Source organism: Nyctereutes procyonoides, unplaced genomic scaffold (genome assembly GCF_905146905.1).
Source record: "Nyctereutes procyonoides isolate TBG_1078 unplaced genomic scaffold, NYPRO_anot_genome, whole genome shotgun sequence".
Lineage (NCBI taxonomy): Eukaryota > Metazoa > Chordata > Mammalia > Carnivora > Canidae > Nyctereutes > Nyctereutes procyonoides.
The window spans coordinates 22,237,928-22,255,169 of NW_026575117.1; the positions used below are offsets into that span (position 1 = coordinate 22,237,928).

A 17,242-nucleotide genomic window follows, 5' to 3' on the forward strand; every position below is an offset into this window, starting at 1 on the left:
GCTGCGGGGCGCGGTGCCGCCGCGGGGGCGGGGAGGGGGGCGCCCTCGGCCGCCGCGTCCTCGCTTTAAAGTTGGCGGCGACCTGGGAGCCGGGAGCCCGCGGGCGGCGGGCGGCGCGAGGGCGCGGGGCCCCGGCCCCCCTTGATGCGCCCCATCCCTCCCGCAGGGCCGGGCGCGGACGCCGCCGCACCGCGCAGTCTGCAGGGCCTGGCAAGCGCTGCCCGGCGTCGGGGCCCTGGCCGGGGTCGGGCGGGAGCCGGCGGACCGGAGCCGGATGGAGGCGGCGCCAGGGCGCGCGGAGTAGCGCGCGGCGCCCCGGCCCCCGGGGCCGCCATGGAGGTGCCGAGCGCCAAGGACTTCCAGTGGCAGCGCCTGGCGCCGCTGCCCAGCCGCCGGGTCTACTGCTCCCTGCTGGAGAGCGGGGGGCAGGTCTATGCCATCGGGGGCTGTGACGACAGCGGCATCCCCGTGGACTGCTTTGAGGTCTACTCCCCCGAGGCCGACCGGTGGACCGCCCTGCCCCGCCTGCCCACGGCCCGGGCCGGGGTGGCCGCCACCGCCCTGGGGAAGCGGATCATGGTGATCGGGGGCGTGGGCACCACCCAGCTGCCCCTGAAGGTCGTGGAGATGTACAACATCGACGAGGGCAAGTGGAAGAGGAGGAGCGCGCTGCGCGAGGCCGCCATGGGCATTTCGGTCACCGCCAAAGGCGAGTGGGGCCGGGGCCGGGGCCGGGGCCGGGGCCGGGCCGAGGGAGGGCGAGGGAGGGCGAGGAGAGGGGCGCGGGGGTCACGGGCGGGGAGGGATGGAGACCGACACTGAGCTGGGGAGCACTGTCGCAGTCCTGATCCCATCTGATCCCTACAGTAGACCCTGAAACTGAAGATCTACCGGCCTTGCTTTGCAGATGGGAAAACAGACTCGGCAGGGCAAGTGTCTGGTAATTCCATATGATGCCAGAACTCCGCTCCACCAGGCTCCTCCCAACAGGCTGGGTGGGCCTGGCCAAAGAGGAGAGCTGGAGGCTGGGTGCAATGTCTCTGCAGACCCCCTTCTTTCAGCGGAGTGACAGCCTCCCACCCACAACAGCTCATCCCCTGAAATTTTCCTTTGAGGTGCCACCACCTCCAGACGCGTATTTGGGGTCCTGGGGATGTTCGCTGCCTCCGTGTACCATCCTCAGGCCCCACTCCAGGGCCTTTTTCCCACTATGCTCAACCTCTCCCTCTGCCTCCCTGATCTCAAAGATACTAAGAAATGGAGACTGGAATGTTCCAGAGAGTCCTACTCCTGCAGCATCTTTTCCAGATTCACAGATCTTGGGCTGTGCGTGTGCTAACCACAAGGTTATCTGGCCTCTTCTTTCTCAAAGTGCCCCATTTCTTTCTCATTGGGCCTGGTACAGCCCAGAGCATGGAGGGGGCTCCAAAGCTCTTTTGCTGAAACACAAAGGATTTTTATGGGAAATGGTCCAACAGGAATTAGAAGACCCCCAAATGCAACTGGGACAGCTTTGGTGGGATGGAACCCTCACTCCCTCTCTTGCAAAACCATCCCATTTGCCTGTTGAGTCTACTGTAGATCAGGAACCAGTCTTTCTTGAGCACTCGCTCTGTCCCTGGCACAGTTCTAGGTCCCAGGGAAGAAGGAAAGAGGCAGAAGACCTGGCCCCTGCTCTCAGAATGGTCAGTCTGGGTCTGACCGGTGAAGGTGACCAGTGAGAAACTCTAACCCAGAATCCCTCAGGGCAGTGGCCGGTGGGGCCTCCGTGAACTCTCGGTGAGAAGGATGGGAACCCTGGAGGCCCGTGGGGAAAAAGAGAGGGAAAGGGTATTCCTTTGTCCTCAGGCCTCGACAAATGCTGCTGAAAGATTAAGAACAAAGATTTATTGAGTCCTTACCGTAGGTGCTTTATATATTTTAGCCCCTCTGGTCTCACAACCTGACTGATGAGGTAAGTGCTATGATTATCCTCATTTAGAAGCAGTGTGGGTCCCAGCAAGTTTGAGTACCTTGTCCGAGGTCACACTGCTAGTGAGTAGTGACGGAGCCCGTGCTCTTCACTGTGGCCCTGAGTGGGTTTAGCAGTTAGTCTGATAAGCTTTCACATGCCTGTGTGTCGGGCATGGAAACAGATGCTGGTGCCTCAGATTAACAAGTTCTCTAACAATGTATTGGAAGAAGCAGACAAGGATTATTTCGGTAATGTTTGGCAAATAGGGTGAAGCCAGTGCCGTGGGAGGCACCGACCCAGTGCTCTCGGCCCAGCTTTGCAGTTGGGGGACGCCCAGGTGAATGTGAAGGGATGAGTAGGAGCCAGCATAGGAGCAGTGGTGTGTGGCGTGGACCAAGGGTTCTCCGCTGGAGGTGTGTTTTGGGTGACACACAGATAGGAGAGGCAGAGCTTGTGTAAGGGAAATCCTTCTAATACTAGCAGGCCCAGTCTCCTGACCTCAGGCTACTGCTGGGTTTGTTTTTTTTTTTTTTTTTTCCTTTTTTCAGTAAGACTAGAAGTAGTACTGAATAGAAAGAAGTAGTACTCATCCCTGTAATTCTCTTGAAGAATAAAAGCCTCTTAGAGCCAGAAGCGGTGAGGACTGGCTACTGGAAGACAGATTCCCAGGCAGGGGTGGGTCCCCGGGAAGAAGTGTGGCCTCTGGGGTGGGGGAGCAGGGGCAGCCGTGTCTCTGGTAGGCCATAGGAGGCACTGGGGTGAGGCCCAGGGAAACACGGATGCCTTGCTCATCCTGTCTGATGCAGTGAGCCAGGAATGTACCTTGAAAGGTTCTCAGCACCCCAAGAGCAACAGAAAATGGAAGAGAACTCACCTGTCAGGGTGCCCAGCTTCCTGCCCTGGCAGGGCTCCTTAAAGGGGCTAGCTTTGTGTCCTCAAGGCCTCACCCACATTCACCCCTGACCCTATCCCATCTAAGCACACGATGCCTTCTGGAGCCCACAAGCCTCCCAGTGTGTGAAGGAGGATGGCAGTCCCCCATGGGGGTTGAGGACAGAGAGAACCAGCAGCAGTCCAGCATCCCACAAGGCCAACGACAGCAGGGATGACCTCATTTCCCAAGGCTCCAGCTGGTCTAGAGAGTTCTGACCTGGGAATGCCTAAGGAACAGGCCACTGCTGATGGGCATTGGAGGAATACCCCCTCCTCTTTGGCATCCCTTCTGGCTGCCATGGAGGGGACAAGGGTGGTCCAGGCCTCAACCCCATCACGGTCCACCCTGTGGGCGGCTCAGCCCAGGGCTGGACACCGAGGGAGATGAAGGCATGCCGGCCTGACATGGCTTCAGGAAGACCCGGGCTCAACCTGCCAGAGACTTTCCGTGGTTCCATCAACCTCAGTCTGGCACAACAGTGGTTGAGAGCCTGGCCTGGCCTTGGTGCTGGTGTTCAGGGGGTTAATGGAGCCTGGCCCAGCAGGTGGTTACCGATGGGCCTGTCTCAGAGTGGCCATGAGCTGAGCCAGGGGTTGTGTGTGGCCTTTCTCCTTAGACTACCGAGTGTATGCAGCAGGCGGGATGGGCCTGGACCTCCGTCCACACAACCATCTCCAACACTATGACATGCTCAAGGACATGTGGGTGTCACTAGCACCCATGCCCACCCCAAGATACGCTGCAACCTCCTTCCTCCGAGGCTCCAAGATCTATGTGCTAGGTGAGGATGAGTTATCTGTCTCTCCTTCCCTCCCTTGGGTCAGTCCCCCTGGGAAGCAGAGCCTGTGTGCTGAGCGTCTCCTGGGCACTGGGGGGTAATCATGATGCCCCAGCCCTCAGGGAGCTCCCTATCCCTTTGGGGGGAATGGGCACAGGGGGAAACCCAGCCTCTTCCACCCCTCCAATCCCAGTTCTGGCCTCCAGGGGGACGACAGTCCAAGTACGCAGTGAACGCCTTTGAGGTCTTTGACATCGAGACTCGCTCCTGGACCAAGTTCCCCAACATCCCCTGCAAGCGGGCCTTCTCCAGCTTTGTGACCCTAGATGACCGGCTGTACAGCCTGGGAGGCCTGAGGCAGGCTCGGCTCTACCGGCAGCCCAAGTTCCTCCGGACGATGGACGTGTTCGACATGGAGCAGGGTGAGCAGGGCACTGGCCTCTGGCTGCCCACCACCCCTCTGGCCGACTCCCCACACACACCTCACCCCCATGCCACCCTCCTGCCCAGGGCCGCTGACCCAGCGGGATGAGTCTTTCAGAGGTCTGGACGGCCCTCACCATTCAGGGCCATTCTTGGGATCTCTTGCTTTCATCTGGACAGGGCTTCTCTTGGCTGCCTGGTTATTTTTCTCCAAGCCTTTCCCATCTCTTTTCATACAACACCCTGGCAGGGCCAGGTGAGGGAGGGCTTTTCCTGCTTTTTACTGATGCAGACAAGGATCCCGACTGCCACGCTCGCTCGCTCGCTGCCTCTAGTTAGCCTCCTCTCCAGCTCAGAGCCCATGAGAACAGAGGTAGAGCAAGGTGATTCACTGCAGGGGATTATGGACTGTAGCAAGCAGAGGAGAGGGGAGAGGCCCCGGAGCACATCATTTCGAACAGCAGGAGGCGTAGTTTATGCCCAGAGCACTAAGGGTAGATGGAATAGATGTCTGCCTCTGGTGTGAGCTGGGGGGACTCGGTGTGTACTTGGTGGTGGACGCCAGCATCTAATTCTCTCTGAATTTACCCTGCATGATCCGTGGCCTCAGGGGGATGGCTGAAGATGGAACGCTCGTTTTTCCTCAAGAAGCGGCGGGCAGACTTTGTGGCCGGCTCTCTGAGTGGACGGGTCATAGTGGCCGGAGGGCTTGGTAAGGATGGGGCTTCGGGGCTGTTACTGTGGCTCTGGAGCCTGGCGCACGCTTGGCACTCTGCATGAGCAGGAGAAGGTACTGGCTGCTTGCACACAGGCTGCCGACCACTCTGTCCCAAATAATTCAACACTCTCTCTTACATGTCCACACACGGGCCCCGATGTGGTCTTTCCATCCTCTTACACTGGGGAACCGGAGGCCAAGAAAGCATGAGGGACATGATGCTAACCATGTAATGCAGGCTTGCAGAACACCGGTCCCTGGGGCCCGATCCAGGAATGCCTGGAGACAAAAGCATGGCAGGGCTTAGCTTGGTCCTCTTTCTCTGGCCAGCGCTACGCCCTGGATACCCGGCTCCATCACGGAATGGGAAAGCAGTCTGATGAGATAGACTTGTGAAAATGCATCAGGGACTTGCTGTGTTACTCCTCCCAGAGAGCAGTAGTATCTTGAGGCCAGGACCCCAACTTCAACAGGGGAGAGATCCACGCGCAGTTGGGCTTCCAGGCACCCAGGGTTCACTCGGTGTGGACAGATTCCCACATTGCCCAAGTATGAAAAGAGCTTGATGTGAACCAGACCGTGGGGACAGCTTTTTTAGCAAAAGCCAAAAGAGAGGCAGCAGCAGAGTCTAGAAACTTCTGGCAGAAGCAGAGGGTGGAGAAAAGAAAGCCTTACTCCTGAGGAGATGAGAAGATGGAGAGAAGGCAAGAGGAGTGAAGGAACTTTCGGACAAGAGCTACAGCCCAGGGGAGGGAGGGAGGGAGCGAGCAGCTCTGCGGCCCAGGAACAGCTCTGTGCCCCAGGAACTCAGGTCCCTTGGCTTCTGCTTGTGGGTTCCAAAGAGAGCAAGGGAGGTGGGGGCACTGTGGCGCACGGATTGGTGGCTGGACTCCTTTGTAAGGATGGTTCCCTTGGCACTTTCAGGGAACCAACCCACTGTCCTGGAGACGGCGGAGGCGTTCCACCCAGGGAAGAACAAATGGGAGGTCCTACCCCCCATGCCCACGCCCCGCTGTGCCTGCTCCAGCATTGTCATCAAGAACTGCCTCCTGGCTGTGGGGGGTGTGAACCAGGGTCTGAGCGACACAGTGGAAGCCCTGTGTGTCTCTGACTCCTAGCTGTCCCTGGGCCCAGCACCTTTGCCCCGAACCAGATCACCCCACTCTCGACAAGAGGAATGGTCGACTCCCAGGATGCCAGCTCCTGCCAGCAGTTCACGGGGTCAGGCCCTGGGGCTCTGAGTGACCTCCCTCCACCTCCAAACTGTACCAATCCCAGGAAACCATAAGAAGTCCAGAATGAGTTCACCAGCCTCCAGCTGGAACCCAACTGAGCTTTGAAGAGAATCCCCCGTGACTGCTCGGGCAGAGAAAGGCACAGAAGTACCTGCTGTCTCCCTTCACTGTGAGTCCCACCTCCTCCAGTGTCCAGGCTAGGTGGTGCCTAAGGCAGAAGACAGCTGCTATCACTGTCTTCTTCCTGGCTCTGAACTAGTTTGAGGGTCCCTTGGGATGGAAGATGGAGAAGCATTGCATGGAGTCCCAAACCCCTCTTCCCCCCCCCCCCGTGGTCTTCATCCCTCCCCCACTTGGCGGTCAACGATGGGCCTGCCCTCGCCCTGGTCTGCTCACCGAGAATTGGCCTTGGAGCAGGGCCTGCTGAACTGGAAGGGCAGCCAGGTTCAAATAGACTGGTCCAGGTCGGCAGCCTTGGCCAGGAAGAACCCATGCCCCTCGGGTGCCTGATGGCAATGTGGTGATGGGGAAGGAGCAGACACCCAGCCAGCCCAGGCTCTGCTTCCCGCTCCCCTGCTCACTCACGTTCTCCTTCTGCCACCCGTCCCTGGCCCTTTCCTCCCTTACGGCCCGAGAGCGTTTTCTGTGTTAAACCTTCTTATTTACACTGTGGCATCAAAATCCACGAAGGCTGGATTAACTGCATTCCGGTTAACAGCAGCAGCACAATGATTAAAATCTATATTCCTATCCTCTCGGGCACCCAGTGCAGGGGTGGGGTGGATGGGTGTCTTGACAGGTAGAGGGACCCCAGAAAACAGTCCCTCTGACAGTCTCAGACTAAAGAAGACCCCAGGTGACCACCGTTCTTGGCTGTTCCCTCTGGGAAGCCTCCACCTGCAAACTACCAATGGCCTGTCACCTTGCTCCCATGCAGCTGCGGCTCTTCCTTCTCTTCAGCCTTGAAACTCCACTTACCCTTCTCTTCAGCGTTGAGATTCCACTTACCCGTTCCTTCAGAAAGGCTATGCTCATTAGCTGACGTCTTCACGTCTGGCCTCAGTTCATTCAGCTGAACTTCGCTGCTGTCTTAACCCAAGCTGCAAGGGGATTACTCATGGACTTAAAGACTTGACTCTTGTAGAGCACCTCTTTCTGATTCCCAGTTATTTTTATTTAAAAAAAAAGATTTTTTTTTTATTTATTTGACAGCAAGAGAGAAAGCACAGCAAGGGGAGTGGCAGGCAGAAAGAGAGGGAGAAGCAGACTCCCTGCTGAGCTGGGAATCCAATGTGGGGCTCAATCCCAGGACCCCAAGATCGCGCGACCTGAGCCGAAGGCAGACACTTAACCAACTGAGCCACCCAGGTGCCCCCACCACCACCCTAGTTGTTGTTGTTGTTGTTGTTTTTAAGATTTTATTTATTTACTCATGAGAGACACAGAGACAGAAAGAGAGACAGAGACACACAGGCAGAGGGAGAAGCAGGCTCCATGCAGGGAGCCCGACATGGGACTCGATCCCGGGACTCCAGGACCACACCCTGGGCTGAAGGCGTCGCTAAACCGCTGAGCCACCCAGGTGCCCCCACCACCACCACCACCACCACCACCCTAGTTGTTTTTAAAAATTGTACCAGCACCAGGGATACAAAGAAAACCTGCCCTGGGAAGGGCTGCAGGGGGTCAGACAGCACTTACTATGCGATGGTGTGACTCAGGAACAGAGGCGGACGCCTGGCCTGCCAGGGACTCAGAGCTCAGGGGGAGCCTCCTGGAAGATCCCTTGTGCCTTCCCAGACAGGTGGAACCTGGGTCTTTAAGGAGCCAGGGCCTGCCTTCCTCCAGCCCAAGAAGGTGCTGCCCCCTGCTGACCCAGTCTGGCCTTCTTACACAAGCTGGAGGCGACGGGTGACCCCCGGGGGCCCTGGTGAGCCGCCTGCAGGGAGGGGGGGCCTTCCCTACTGCTTCTGGACAGCCCGATCTTAGTTCTGTTAGTTGTTGAAGCAACTGTTAGAGGAAGGTGCTGGAAGAGCTACAGATCCTGTGAGGATGAAGCAGCCTGTTAGGGAAGCCCCTCCCAAGTCCAGCCCTGATTTGGCCTCCCCCTTCCCCCTTCCACCCTCCCTGAGAAAGGAGTTTACAAAGAGAAGCTTTCCTAGACAAGCCTAAGCCCAAGTGTGTGAGTGTGTGTGTGTGTGTGTGTTGGAGGAAGGGGCTTTCCAAGCACACAAAATGGTACCAGATCCATGGATGGGATTGAGACAGTTTAATGCTGGAGCAGTCAACCTGGAAAAGGTTCTTCCCATTATGAGAATGGGGGACTAGTCACCAGAACCTACGAGGGAGGGATCCCTGGGTGGCTCAGTGGTTTAGCACCACCTTCGGCCCAGGGCATGATCCTGGAGTCCCGGGATCGAGTCCTGCGTTGGGCTCCCCGCATGGAGCCTGCTTCTCCCTCTGCCTGTGTCTCTGCCTCTCTCTCTCTCTCTCTCTCTCTCATGAATAAACAAATAAAATATTAAAAAAAAAAAAAAAGAACCTACAAGGGAAACTAAGAGCTGCTTAGGGCTCACCTCTGGGAGGCCCATTCTGAGAAGACTTTGGGGTTGCCTCACTGAGCTAGGGAAACAGGGCATGTCAGTGGTAAACCACAGGGTCTGCACCTCAGGGTGCCATGGAGGCAGCTCAGGGTCTGGGGTGAGATGGCCTGGCTCTAGGCCTCACTCCTTCCCTCCCCCGCCTCCCCCTTGCCCCAACAGGCTTTCCTGTCGCCATCCCTTTCTGGAAAGGTCCCTTTCTCATCATCCTCTCTCAATCTGTAGAGCAAGAGCAAGAGTCGTACCATCTAAAAAGGTGGTAAAGCCCTCACCTGGATCCTTAGATCAGCTCCATGAGGTAAGGAGTTCCCCATTTTGCAGATGAGAAAGCCGAGGCTGGAAGAGATCACATAACTTGTCAAAGGTCCTGAGCTAGTAAGTGACTGAGCCATTGTCTGATTTCAAATGTTCAGACCACCGCACCGCTGTGCCTCTGCCACACAGAGGAGGCAAGGAAATCGACTCTGCTCTACTCTGTAAGGGGTTCAAAATGTCAAACTTGGAAAGACGGAGGTTGTTGAACGAGTTGGAGGATTAGCAGAGATTCAAAAGAGCTCCTTAATGAGAAATGCGCATAGAATATTCCTACATTTATGTCCCAGAAAAGCTCCTTTCTAGCCTTTTCATTCCACGGGCTGCTCCAAAGCATTGTTTGACATTGGACACATATTATGTGCCTGGCATTAGACACGACATTCCTGCCCTTGGGGCAGTTGCAATCTTGGGAGAGACCAGGGACTAGATCTGCATTTCCATTTGATGAGATAAGTGTGAGGCCTTTGCTAGTGCCATCCAGAGGCCCTCCACCCATGGTGTGTACAGAGAGCCGAGAAGAACTGGGGGTGTCAGGGTAGTTTGCAGAAAACGTCAGACTGCACTTTGGAAGAAGAGGTAGACCAGCCAGGCAGAGGAGGATGATCCCAGGCTTTGAAGTGAGGGGAGAGAGAGAGAGAGAGAGAGAGATGGGTGCAAATCACGATTGCCGCGTGCTATTGACCGTGGGTACATGGGGGTACTGAGACCTAAGTCTCAGTCTCTTTATTTGTGAAATGGGCAAAATAAGTGCTCACTAAGAGGTACAAAGAAACCCACGATAAGCAAAACGATTCCTGTAAATTAGGTGAGGAGCTGAATTCTAATTTTTCTTGTTGAAGGAGATGTAGGTATTTGCGAGCCACTTGGGGGCAAAGGGTTTGGCTGATTTGGGGTACAGCAAGCACATTGCGAAATTCTAGGGGCTGGAAATGCAGGCAGGGCAGATCAAGGAAGGCCTCCCATGCCTTGCTATGGACTTTATCCAGATGGGAGATCGGTGCTTAAGGATCTTAAATGGGCAGGCTTCCCGAGCAGATCTGTACCAGTGGAACACAGAATAGCCCGAGTTCGTCTAAAACGAGAACCCCAACTGGGGTTGGAGCCCTTGGAAAAAACCCCCGGGGCCACACTCTCCAGACCTCCTCTGGTCTGAAGGAAGGTCCCTTTGCTGGGCCATCAAGCACCAGGAGGGTTTGGGACCACAGAGAGTAACCAAGTCCCTCCCCTCCGTTGTTTCACATCCTCCAGACTATTTCCCTAGTAATCTCTTGCATTTGCATTGAGCCTTCTGGTTGTCCAAGACCTCGCACGGGAGGTGGGTTAGGGTTTGCCATTTCCAACCCTGGTCTTCCAGAAGAAGAAAGTGAGCCTCAGAGACCCCATGGCTGACCAGGGGGCTCAGCTTCTAAGTGGGGGGAATTCTAACCCAGCTGGGAAGAGCACAAGACGCCTCTGGGCTCTGGTAAGAGGCGTGGCCCCAAAGGTCAGTCATCCAGCCGTGCCACCAGGGGGCTAACAGAACGGACCAAAACCTTGAGCTGAAAGGCCTCCAGCTCTAGAGAACAGGACGCATCCCCTGGCCCCTGGATGGGATCATTTGCTTGCGTAGGCAGGAGCTCCCTGTGGGAGTTAAGGAGCTGCAGAATGGCTGGCTCGAGGCAGTACCGGGCGGGGAGAGCCAGAGGTGGGCACATCAAGGACCCAGGCAGGTCGGGCAAGATAAAAGTTGCCTTTTGCATTCCCTTCCTAAGGCTGCTGAGACCAGATACCATAAACCGGTGGCTTAAAGCCACAGAAATGGACTCTCTCGCAATTCTTCTTACCTTTCAGCTTCTAGTGGCTCCCAGCAATTCTTGCTGTTCCTGGGCTTGTGGTCACATAACTCCAACCTCCACCTCTGTCCCCATTTGGCCTCTCCTGTGCATCTGTGTCCAAATTTCTCTGATTTTCTAAGGACATCAGTCACTGGATCACGGCTATCCTAACCCCAGCTGACCTGTCTTAACTTGATGACATCTGCAAAGGCCCTAAAAAAAGTCACATTTGCAGATACCAGAGGTTACGACACCAACATATCTTTGGGGGGGGGGGGACACAACTCAACTCATAACACCATGCAATGGATAGATGAGTGAGGCAGGAAGGGTAAGAGTCCCCGGAGGACTGAGCTAATCTGGGGAGACTTCCTGGAGGAGACTGCTATTATAACTGGGCCTCCAAGGGAGGGAGACGTGGGGTGCCAAGTGCACCCAGGAGTGGGGAGTAGTGTGAAAAGAGGTCAGGAGGCAAGTTGGAGTCTGTATAGACCTCGAATAGCAGATTGTTGCCGGGGAAGAAGGGTTTGAGGAAGGTTAAACCAAGTGCTATGCCTCAACCATCCCCACCCACAGTGAAGGAGTGATGGATGGAGAGGTGATCTCTGGAGAAAGGGTGACAGGCCAGCTGGCTGCAAGGGCAAAATGCCTCCAGTGTCCTGTGTTAATTCATGCAGAGTTTGCCTTCTCCATCATGATATGACCCTTTGTTTTAATGGCTTAAACTCTCGGCTGTTTTTCTAAATCTTCCAGTTCAGCTGAGCTCCCCAGGCAGCTGCGCGCGCCTGGCTCAGAGTCCCCCCAGGGCCCGTGTTCCTGATGGCGCAGAGCAGAGCACGAAGAAGCCATTGTCCACAACCCGGAGGCCAAAGTCTTGCCTCTTCCCAAGAGTGAGCGAGCTCTTTGTGGATCACATGCAGTTGGCATTTCACACCAGATGAGCTGCTTGCTACCGCACCCAGCATGCTCTGGGCCAGCCAGCCCTCACAAGCATGAGCTCACGCTCACACGCACACACCTTATGCTTACATTTTCTCTGACCACTCACAGCCACACATATTTATCTCACACACCCACATACCCCCCACTCCTGCGCACACTTTGCATGCACGGTTGCATATTCACACTCACATAATCATCCATGCTCACACAACTCACACACCTCAGCTTTATGCCTCACTCTTGCCTTGTCCCTTGCAACATACCTTCCCTGGGCCCTAAGCTCTCCCATTCACTCACACACTTCAAACCCGCATACCTCACACGTTCGCCCAGTCATGTTTCACACCTATATGCACACCTGTTCACATACCTGTTTGTGCTCTTACACGCTCATGCTGTCACACACACACACACACACACACACACACACACACACACGGTGCAGGTGCCCAGGCTCAGGATCCCTCTAAAACGAAAGGCGGGGGATCCCTGGGTGGCGCAGCGGTTTAGCGCCTGCCTTTGGCCCAGGGCGTGATCCTGGAGACCTGGGATCGAATCCCACGTAGGGCTCCCAGTGCATGGAGCCTGCTTCTCCCTCTGCCTGTGTCTCTGCCTTTCTCTCTCTCTCTATGACTATCGTAAATAAATAAAAAAAATTAAAAAAAAAAAAAAGAAAGCTAAAATGAAAGGCGGGTTACTGCAAGTAAGGCAGTCTTCTCCAGGGCAGGGTCCCCTGTGGCCGGTTCACCTTGTCCCTCCTCCTCAGCCTGCACAGGTGTGCCACAATGGCTGGTGTGCCATGATGGCTGGAGGGCCTCCTGCATCCTTGTATCCCCATGGGTGGGCTTGGGCAAGACTGGGATCGATCTGTCTCACAGATGGGGAAAGAGTGACTTCCACAAGTTATCATGAGCTCCAGGAGTGGGGGAGCCCAGTCTTTCTCTCTTGCCCTCATGTACTTAGCACCTGCTTCCTGCCTGGCATGGAGCCAGCACTTGATAAATGTGTGTTGAGTGAGTTTCAAGGATAGTCCCTTTAGGGGAAGAACTGGGAAAAATTCCTAGAGCCCAGTCCCAGTTCCTCATTTAGCCAGATTGGACTCTCCTGGCTCCTGAGACAATTTCTTTCCTTAATGCAAAATTCCCTCCAAAGAGGAAATATTTGGCAGATGACTCAAAGGGTCAAGTGGGGTGAAGGGCCAGGAGGCCAGGAAGTATCTGAAGACTTGACACCTGAGGTGACACCTGGAGTTGGTACATTTTCTAGGTGATTCAGAGAGAAATCTGTCTCCTCCCAGCCTCCATCCACCCTTCCCATTGGGGGAGTGCAGACCTCCAGCCTTGCAACTGGTGGCCTGGCCTACTCAGGCTCTGGCTGGGCCTTCCAGGCTCCTCCTGTGGTCAGCCTTGCAAGGGAGGGTGGGGCTGTGCCCTCGAGGCTTTGGACTCCTGAGGCCTCCCTCACTGTCTCCAGAAGGTGACCACCTGTCCTCCTTATCTGGAGGATGAGGAGAACTTTGGGGCACTCTCCCTCCCATGCAACAGAAAGGGAGGCCTGGTCCTAACCTCAGTTTAGCAACTCACATTCTTAAAAACAAACATTTGTAAGGGAATAGTAATGTACAGATCCCTTTCCCAGATGCCCCTATCCAGATGCAGCATCCCCAGCTATGGGAGAAGGGGATTGGAATGGAGCTACCCTTCCAAATGGGTCTCTGTTAACCTCGGACCTCTGCACCTAACACCTGTGGGAAGCAGGCTCAGCCCTGATGACAAACAACCACCCCACCTTTGTTCTTCTCATCCAGGCTGCCCTCCAGCTGGCCCTCCCCCATTCCCACGCCTACCACCTGGGTTCACTTGCTCATCTTCCTGCATAAGGACCTTGTCACAGCCTCCTCACTGTGGCTGCACTGCCAATGCTCTCCCCCAGCCCACCCTTCACATTGCAATTACAGCCTCCAAGCTTCAGAAATCATCATCTCAAAATCCAACTGTCCTTGCAGAGTTTAGCATCCCCAGCAGCTCCCCTGACCCTTCAGGTGATTCCCAGCCTCAGTCTGGGCCTCTGAGGCCCTTGGCACAGATCCTACCTTCCCGCCTGCCCCCCTTGCCTCTGCCCAGGGTTCCTGCCCCTTGTGTACCTGGTAAATGCAGCCACCATCTACACACATCATCCCCACCCTATAAAACTTCCTATCTTCAGGACCAAGACAATGCCATTCACCCTTGGAAACTCAGGGCATCCCAGAGCCCTGGGCATGCAGTGTCTAAATGTGTAACAAATAGCTTGATAGAAAAACATGTAGCGAAAAACTGAATTGAATGAAGCCAGAAATCAAAGAGCTGAGACACAGCGCCAATATTCAGAGTAACTTATGCGATGCCCCCTCTTCCTCTGAGCCGTCTATAGCCTGTGGCTGGCACAAAGAATCAGATTCAGGAAATAAGCAGTATTTCAAATCCCCTTGCTTGGGGATTGAGTCCCCTCTCCCTTTGCAGCAGGCTCTGACGGGAGGAATAGGTCAGGACTGGGCTTTTCATAAGCTGTGGGTGACAGCCAGCCTATTAATCCAGGCTTGTGATAACAGCCCCCAGCACCAGATTGTGCTAGTGTCATTCAGGGCCACGAGAAATGCTGGCTCCTGCCTTCCTTTACCGAGGGTCAGGAGCTGGTGACCAGCTTAAGAATGTGCTTTGTTTGGGGTTTACATTCCAGGAGCAGCTTGGGAGGCCAAGGGCTCAGGTTGCCAGTGGGAGCCAGACACGGGGCAGGGAGGTGGCACGGGCAGGCCTTCCCCCCTCCTCCCTCCTAGGCACACCTCCTAGGCCCTGCCCTGCCTGGTCCTCTCCAGACCACCCTCGCAAGTGCAGGGTGGCATCTGTGGAGGAGGGGCCAGGAGGAAGAACACACTCAGTCCCTTCCAGGGAGCAGCATTTAAGTGGAGTATGGAGTACTGAGCTCTGAGCCACCACCTTAAATGCCCAGCTGCCGGGAGCCTTTAACAGTTTACAGAGAGCTTCCATGTCCCAGGTCTCATTTTTTTCTTTTTTTCTTTTTTCTTTTTAAGATTTTATTTATTTATTCATGAGAGACACAGAGAGAGAGGCAGAGACACAGGCAGAGGGAGAAGCAGGCTCCTCACAGGGAGCCCGATGCGGAACTCGATCCCAGGACCCTGGGATCATGCCCTGAGCCAAAGGCAGACGCTCAACTGCTGAGCCACCCAGGTGTCCCTCATTTTTTTCCCTTTTTAAAGGTTTTATTTATATATTTGAGAGAGAGAGAACAAGCTGGGGGAGGGGCAGAGGGAGAAGAAGAAGTAGACCCCTGCGGATCAGCGAGCCTGATGCAGGGCTCCATCCTAGGACTCTGAGATCATGACCTGAACCGAGGCAGTCGGTTAACTGGCTGAACCACCCAGGCGCCCCATCAGGGTCTCTTTTGACTAATTGAGACGTAGGAAAATGGGGTCACCTGCCCCAGGTCATGAGGCCAGCCAGGGGTAGAGCTAGATGTAGAACTCCATCCTCTGACTGCCTTTCTGGGGCTCCCGTACTATCTACAGCCTCTGTATTCCAGGATCCAACCTAAGGCCCTGATGTCACAGGGTCAGTGAAGGCTCAATAAAATAGAGGATGTGAAAGTGTTGACTCTGTAAAGATGAGGCTTATTTTTATTTTTTATGTCCCATCTCAGTCCATCACACTCTCGGATGACTAAGGCAACAGCACAGCAGAATTAGTCAGTGGAAAGTACCTGGCGACTCTTGGTGCCCAGTGGATGAATCCTGTAAAAACTTTTACCCCAATCATAAGCATAGGTGCCCCCCACCCCTGCCTGCATGCTATGGTAGTTACACAGGCTCAGGGACTGAGAAAAAGACACAGGAATGAGGGGCAGCAAAAGAGAAAGATCTTTTTGTAAGATCCTAACAGTAAGATAAGAAGACCCTTTCCAAAACACTGCCTAGAAGCCCTGGATCAAATCTACACAAACAGCCACCCACTCCACCTCCCAACTCTCGGAACACCCTTGTTCTGGCTAGAAAACCAGCACTGAGAGTAGTTCACAGGCCCTCCTTCGTCTCCCCCAAGTCAGGCTCCTCTGTCTCTTCCCCAGCACAGAGCTCTAGCCTTGGGCAGTTTCACTGACCACTTCCTAGCTCCAGCTTATCTTAACAGTTCTGTGTCCCAGATCAGATCAGCTATAGCTCAAGGAGTCTGATAAGCCCCTTGCTGTCACCACACACACACACACACACACACACACACACACACACACACGCACACACGGATCTCTGCCAGAATTGGGGGGAGGGGACTTGAGAGGACCAGAGTTCAGCAAAATCCCAAGCAGACATAGGAAATCATCAATCTGACCCCTTCACATCTTGTTTCATCTCACAGAAAGCCCACAAGGCAGTCATGAGGCACATTTCAGGTAGAGTAAACCATGACATAGAGAAGCATAGTTTATTTGAGACTCTGAGCAAATCAAGTGTCCTCTCTACGCTGAAGTATGATGGCTAAAAATGCTGTTTCTTCTTCTTCTTTTTTTTTTAAGATTCTATTCATTCATTTGAGAGAGAGAGAGCAAGTACAGAGGGAGAGGGAGAAGCAGACCCCCCGCTGAGCAGAAACACCTACTCAGGGTTCTATCCCAGGACTCTGAGATCATGACCTGAGCTGAAGGCAGATGCTCAACCAACCACCCTGGCACCCTAAGACTGCTATTTCTGAAGCTAGATGGCCTGGGCTCTGGTCTTGCTCCACTACTTGCCAGCTTTCTGACACTACATTCTTGAATTTTTCTGTCTCGGTTTCCTCATCTGTGCAATGGGGATAGTCATATGCCAGCACCTGCTTCATAGAGTTGTGATGAGGATGGAATTCATTTATACAGTGGCTAGCACACGGTGTGTTAGCTGTATGAAAGACAACAGCCATTCTTGCCCGCAGAGTTGCCAAGGGATGAGAGGGAGATGTAGTCAGTGGCAGAACAGAGCAGAACCTGGAGCCTGCGTTGCCAGATGCCTGAACCAAAAACTTCATTCCAGTCTGGGGGTGGGAAAGGGAATGGAGCCCCTGAATATCTTGTAGTGATGGAATCACTTATCAGGTGGGCAAAGGAAGAAGAATGACTGAGATTTCCTTTCTTTCTTTCTTTCTTTCTTTCTTTCTTTCTTTCTTTCTTTCTTTCCTTCCTTCTTTTTTTTTTTATGACTGAGATTTCTAATTTGTCCTTTCTTAGATAGAGCAGAGGAGACCCAGCAGGGTTGAAATGAAACTCAGAGTTGGTTTATACAAATCTCTTTATATCTTTTATTTATTTATTTTTAAATACTTTATTTATTTGAAAGAGAGAGAGAACACAAGCAGAGGGAGCAGCAGAGGGAGATGGAGACACAGGCTTTTCATTGAGCAGGGAGCCCTGAAAAGGCAGACACTTAACCAACTAAGCCACCCAGCCATCCCGCCAAATCTCTTTTTAGAGACGAGGAAACTTTCCCAAGACAGAAAGTCCTTG

The 17,242-nt window shown here is 54.3% G+C and overlaps 1 protein-coding gene across 1 annotated transcript; it reads left to right on the forward strand.

Annotated features, from left to right (window-relative positions):
• The first annotated feature begins 333 nt into the window (after positions 1-333).
• KLHDC8A (kelch domain containing 8A) lies at positions 334-8,194 on the forward strand. Its single transcript, XM_055334156.1, has 6 exons — positions 334-709; positions 3,505-3,669; positions 3,873-4,088; positions 4,700-4,801; positions 5,732-7,410; positions 7,625-8,194. The coding sequence occupies exons 1-5, from the start codon at positions 334-336 to the stop codon at positions 5,923-5,925; spliced, it is 1,053 nt and encodes a 350-aa protein (XP_055190131.1). The 3' UTR covers positions 5,926-7,410; positions 7,625-8,194.
• The last annotated feature ends 9,048 nt before the right edge of the window (positions 8,195-17,242 follow it).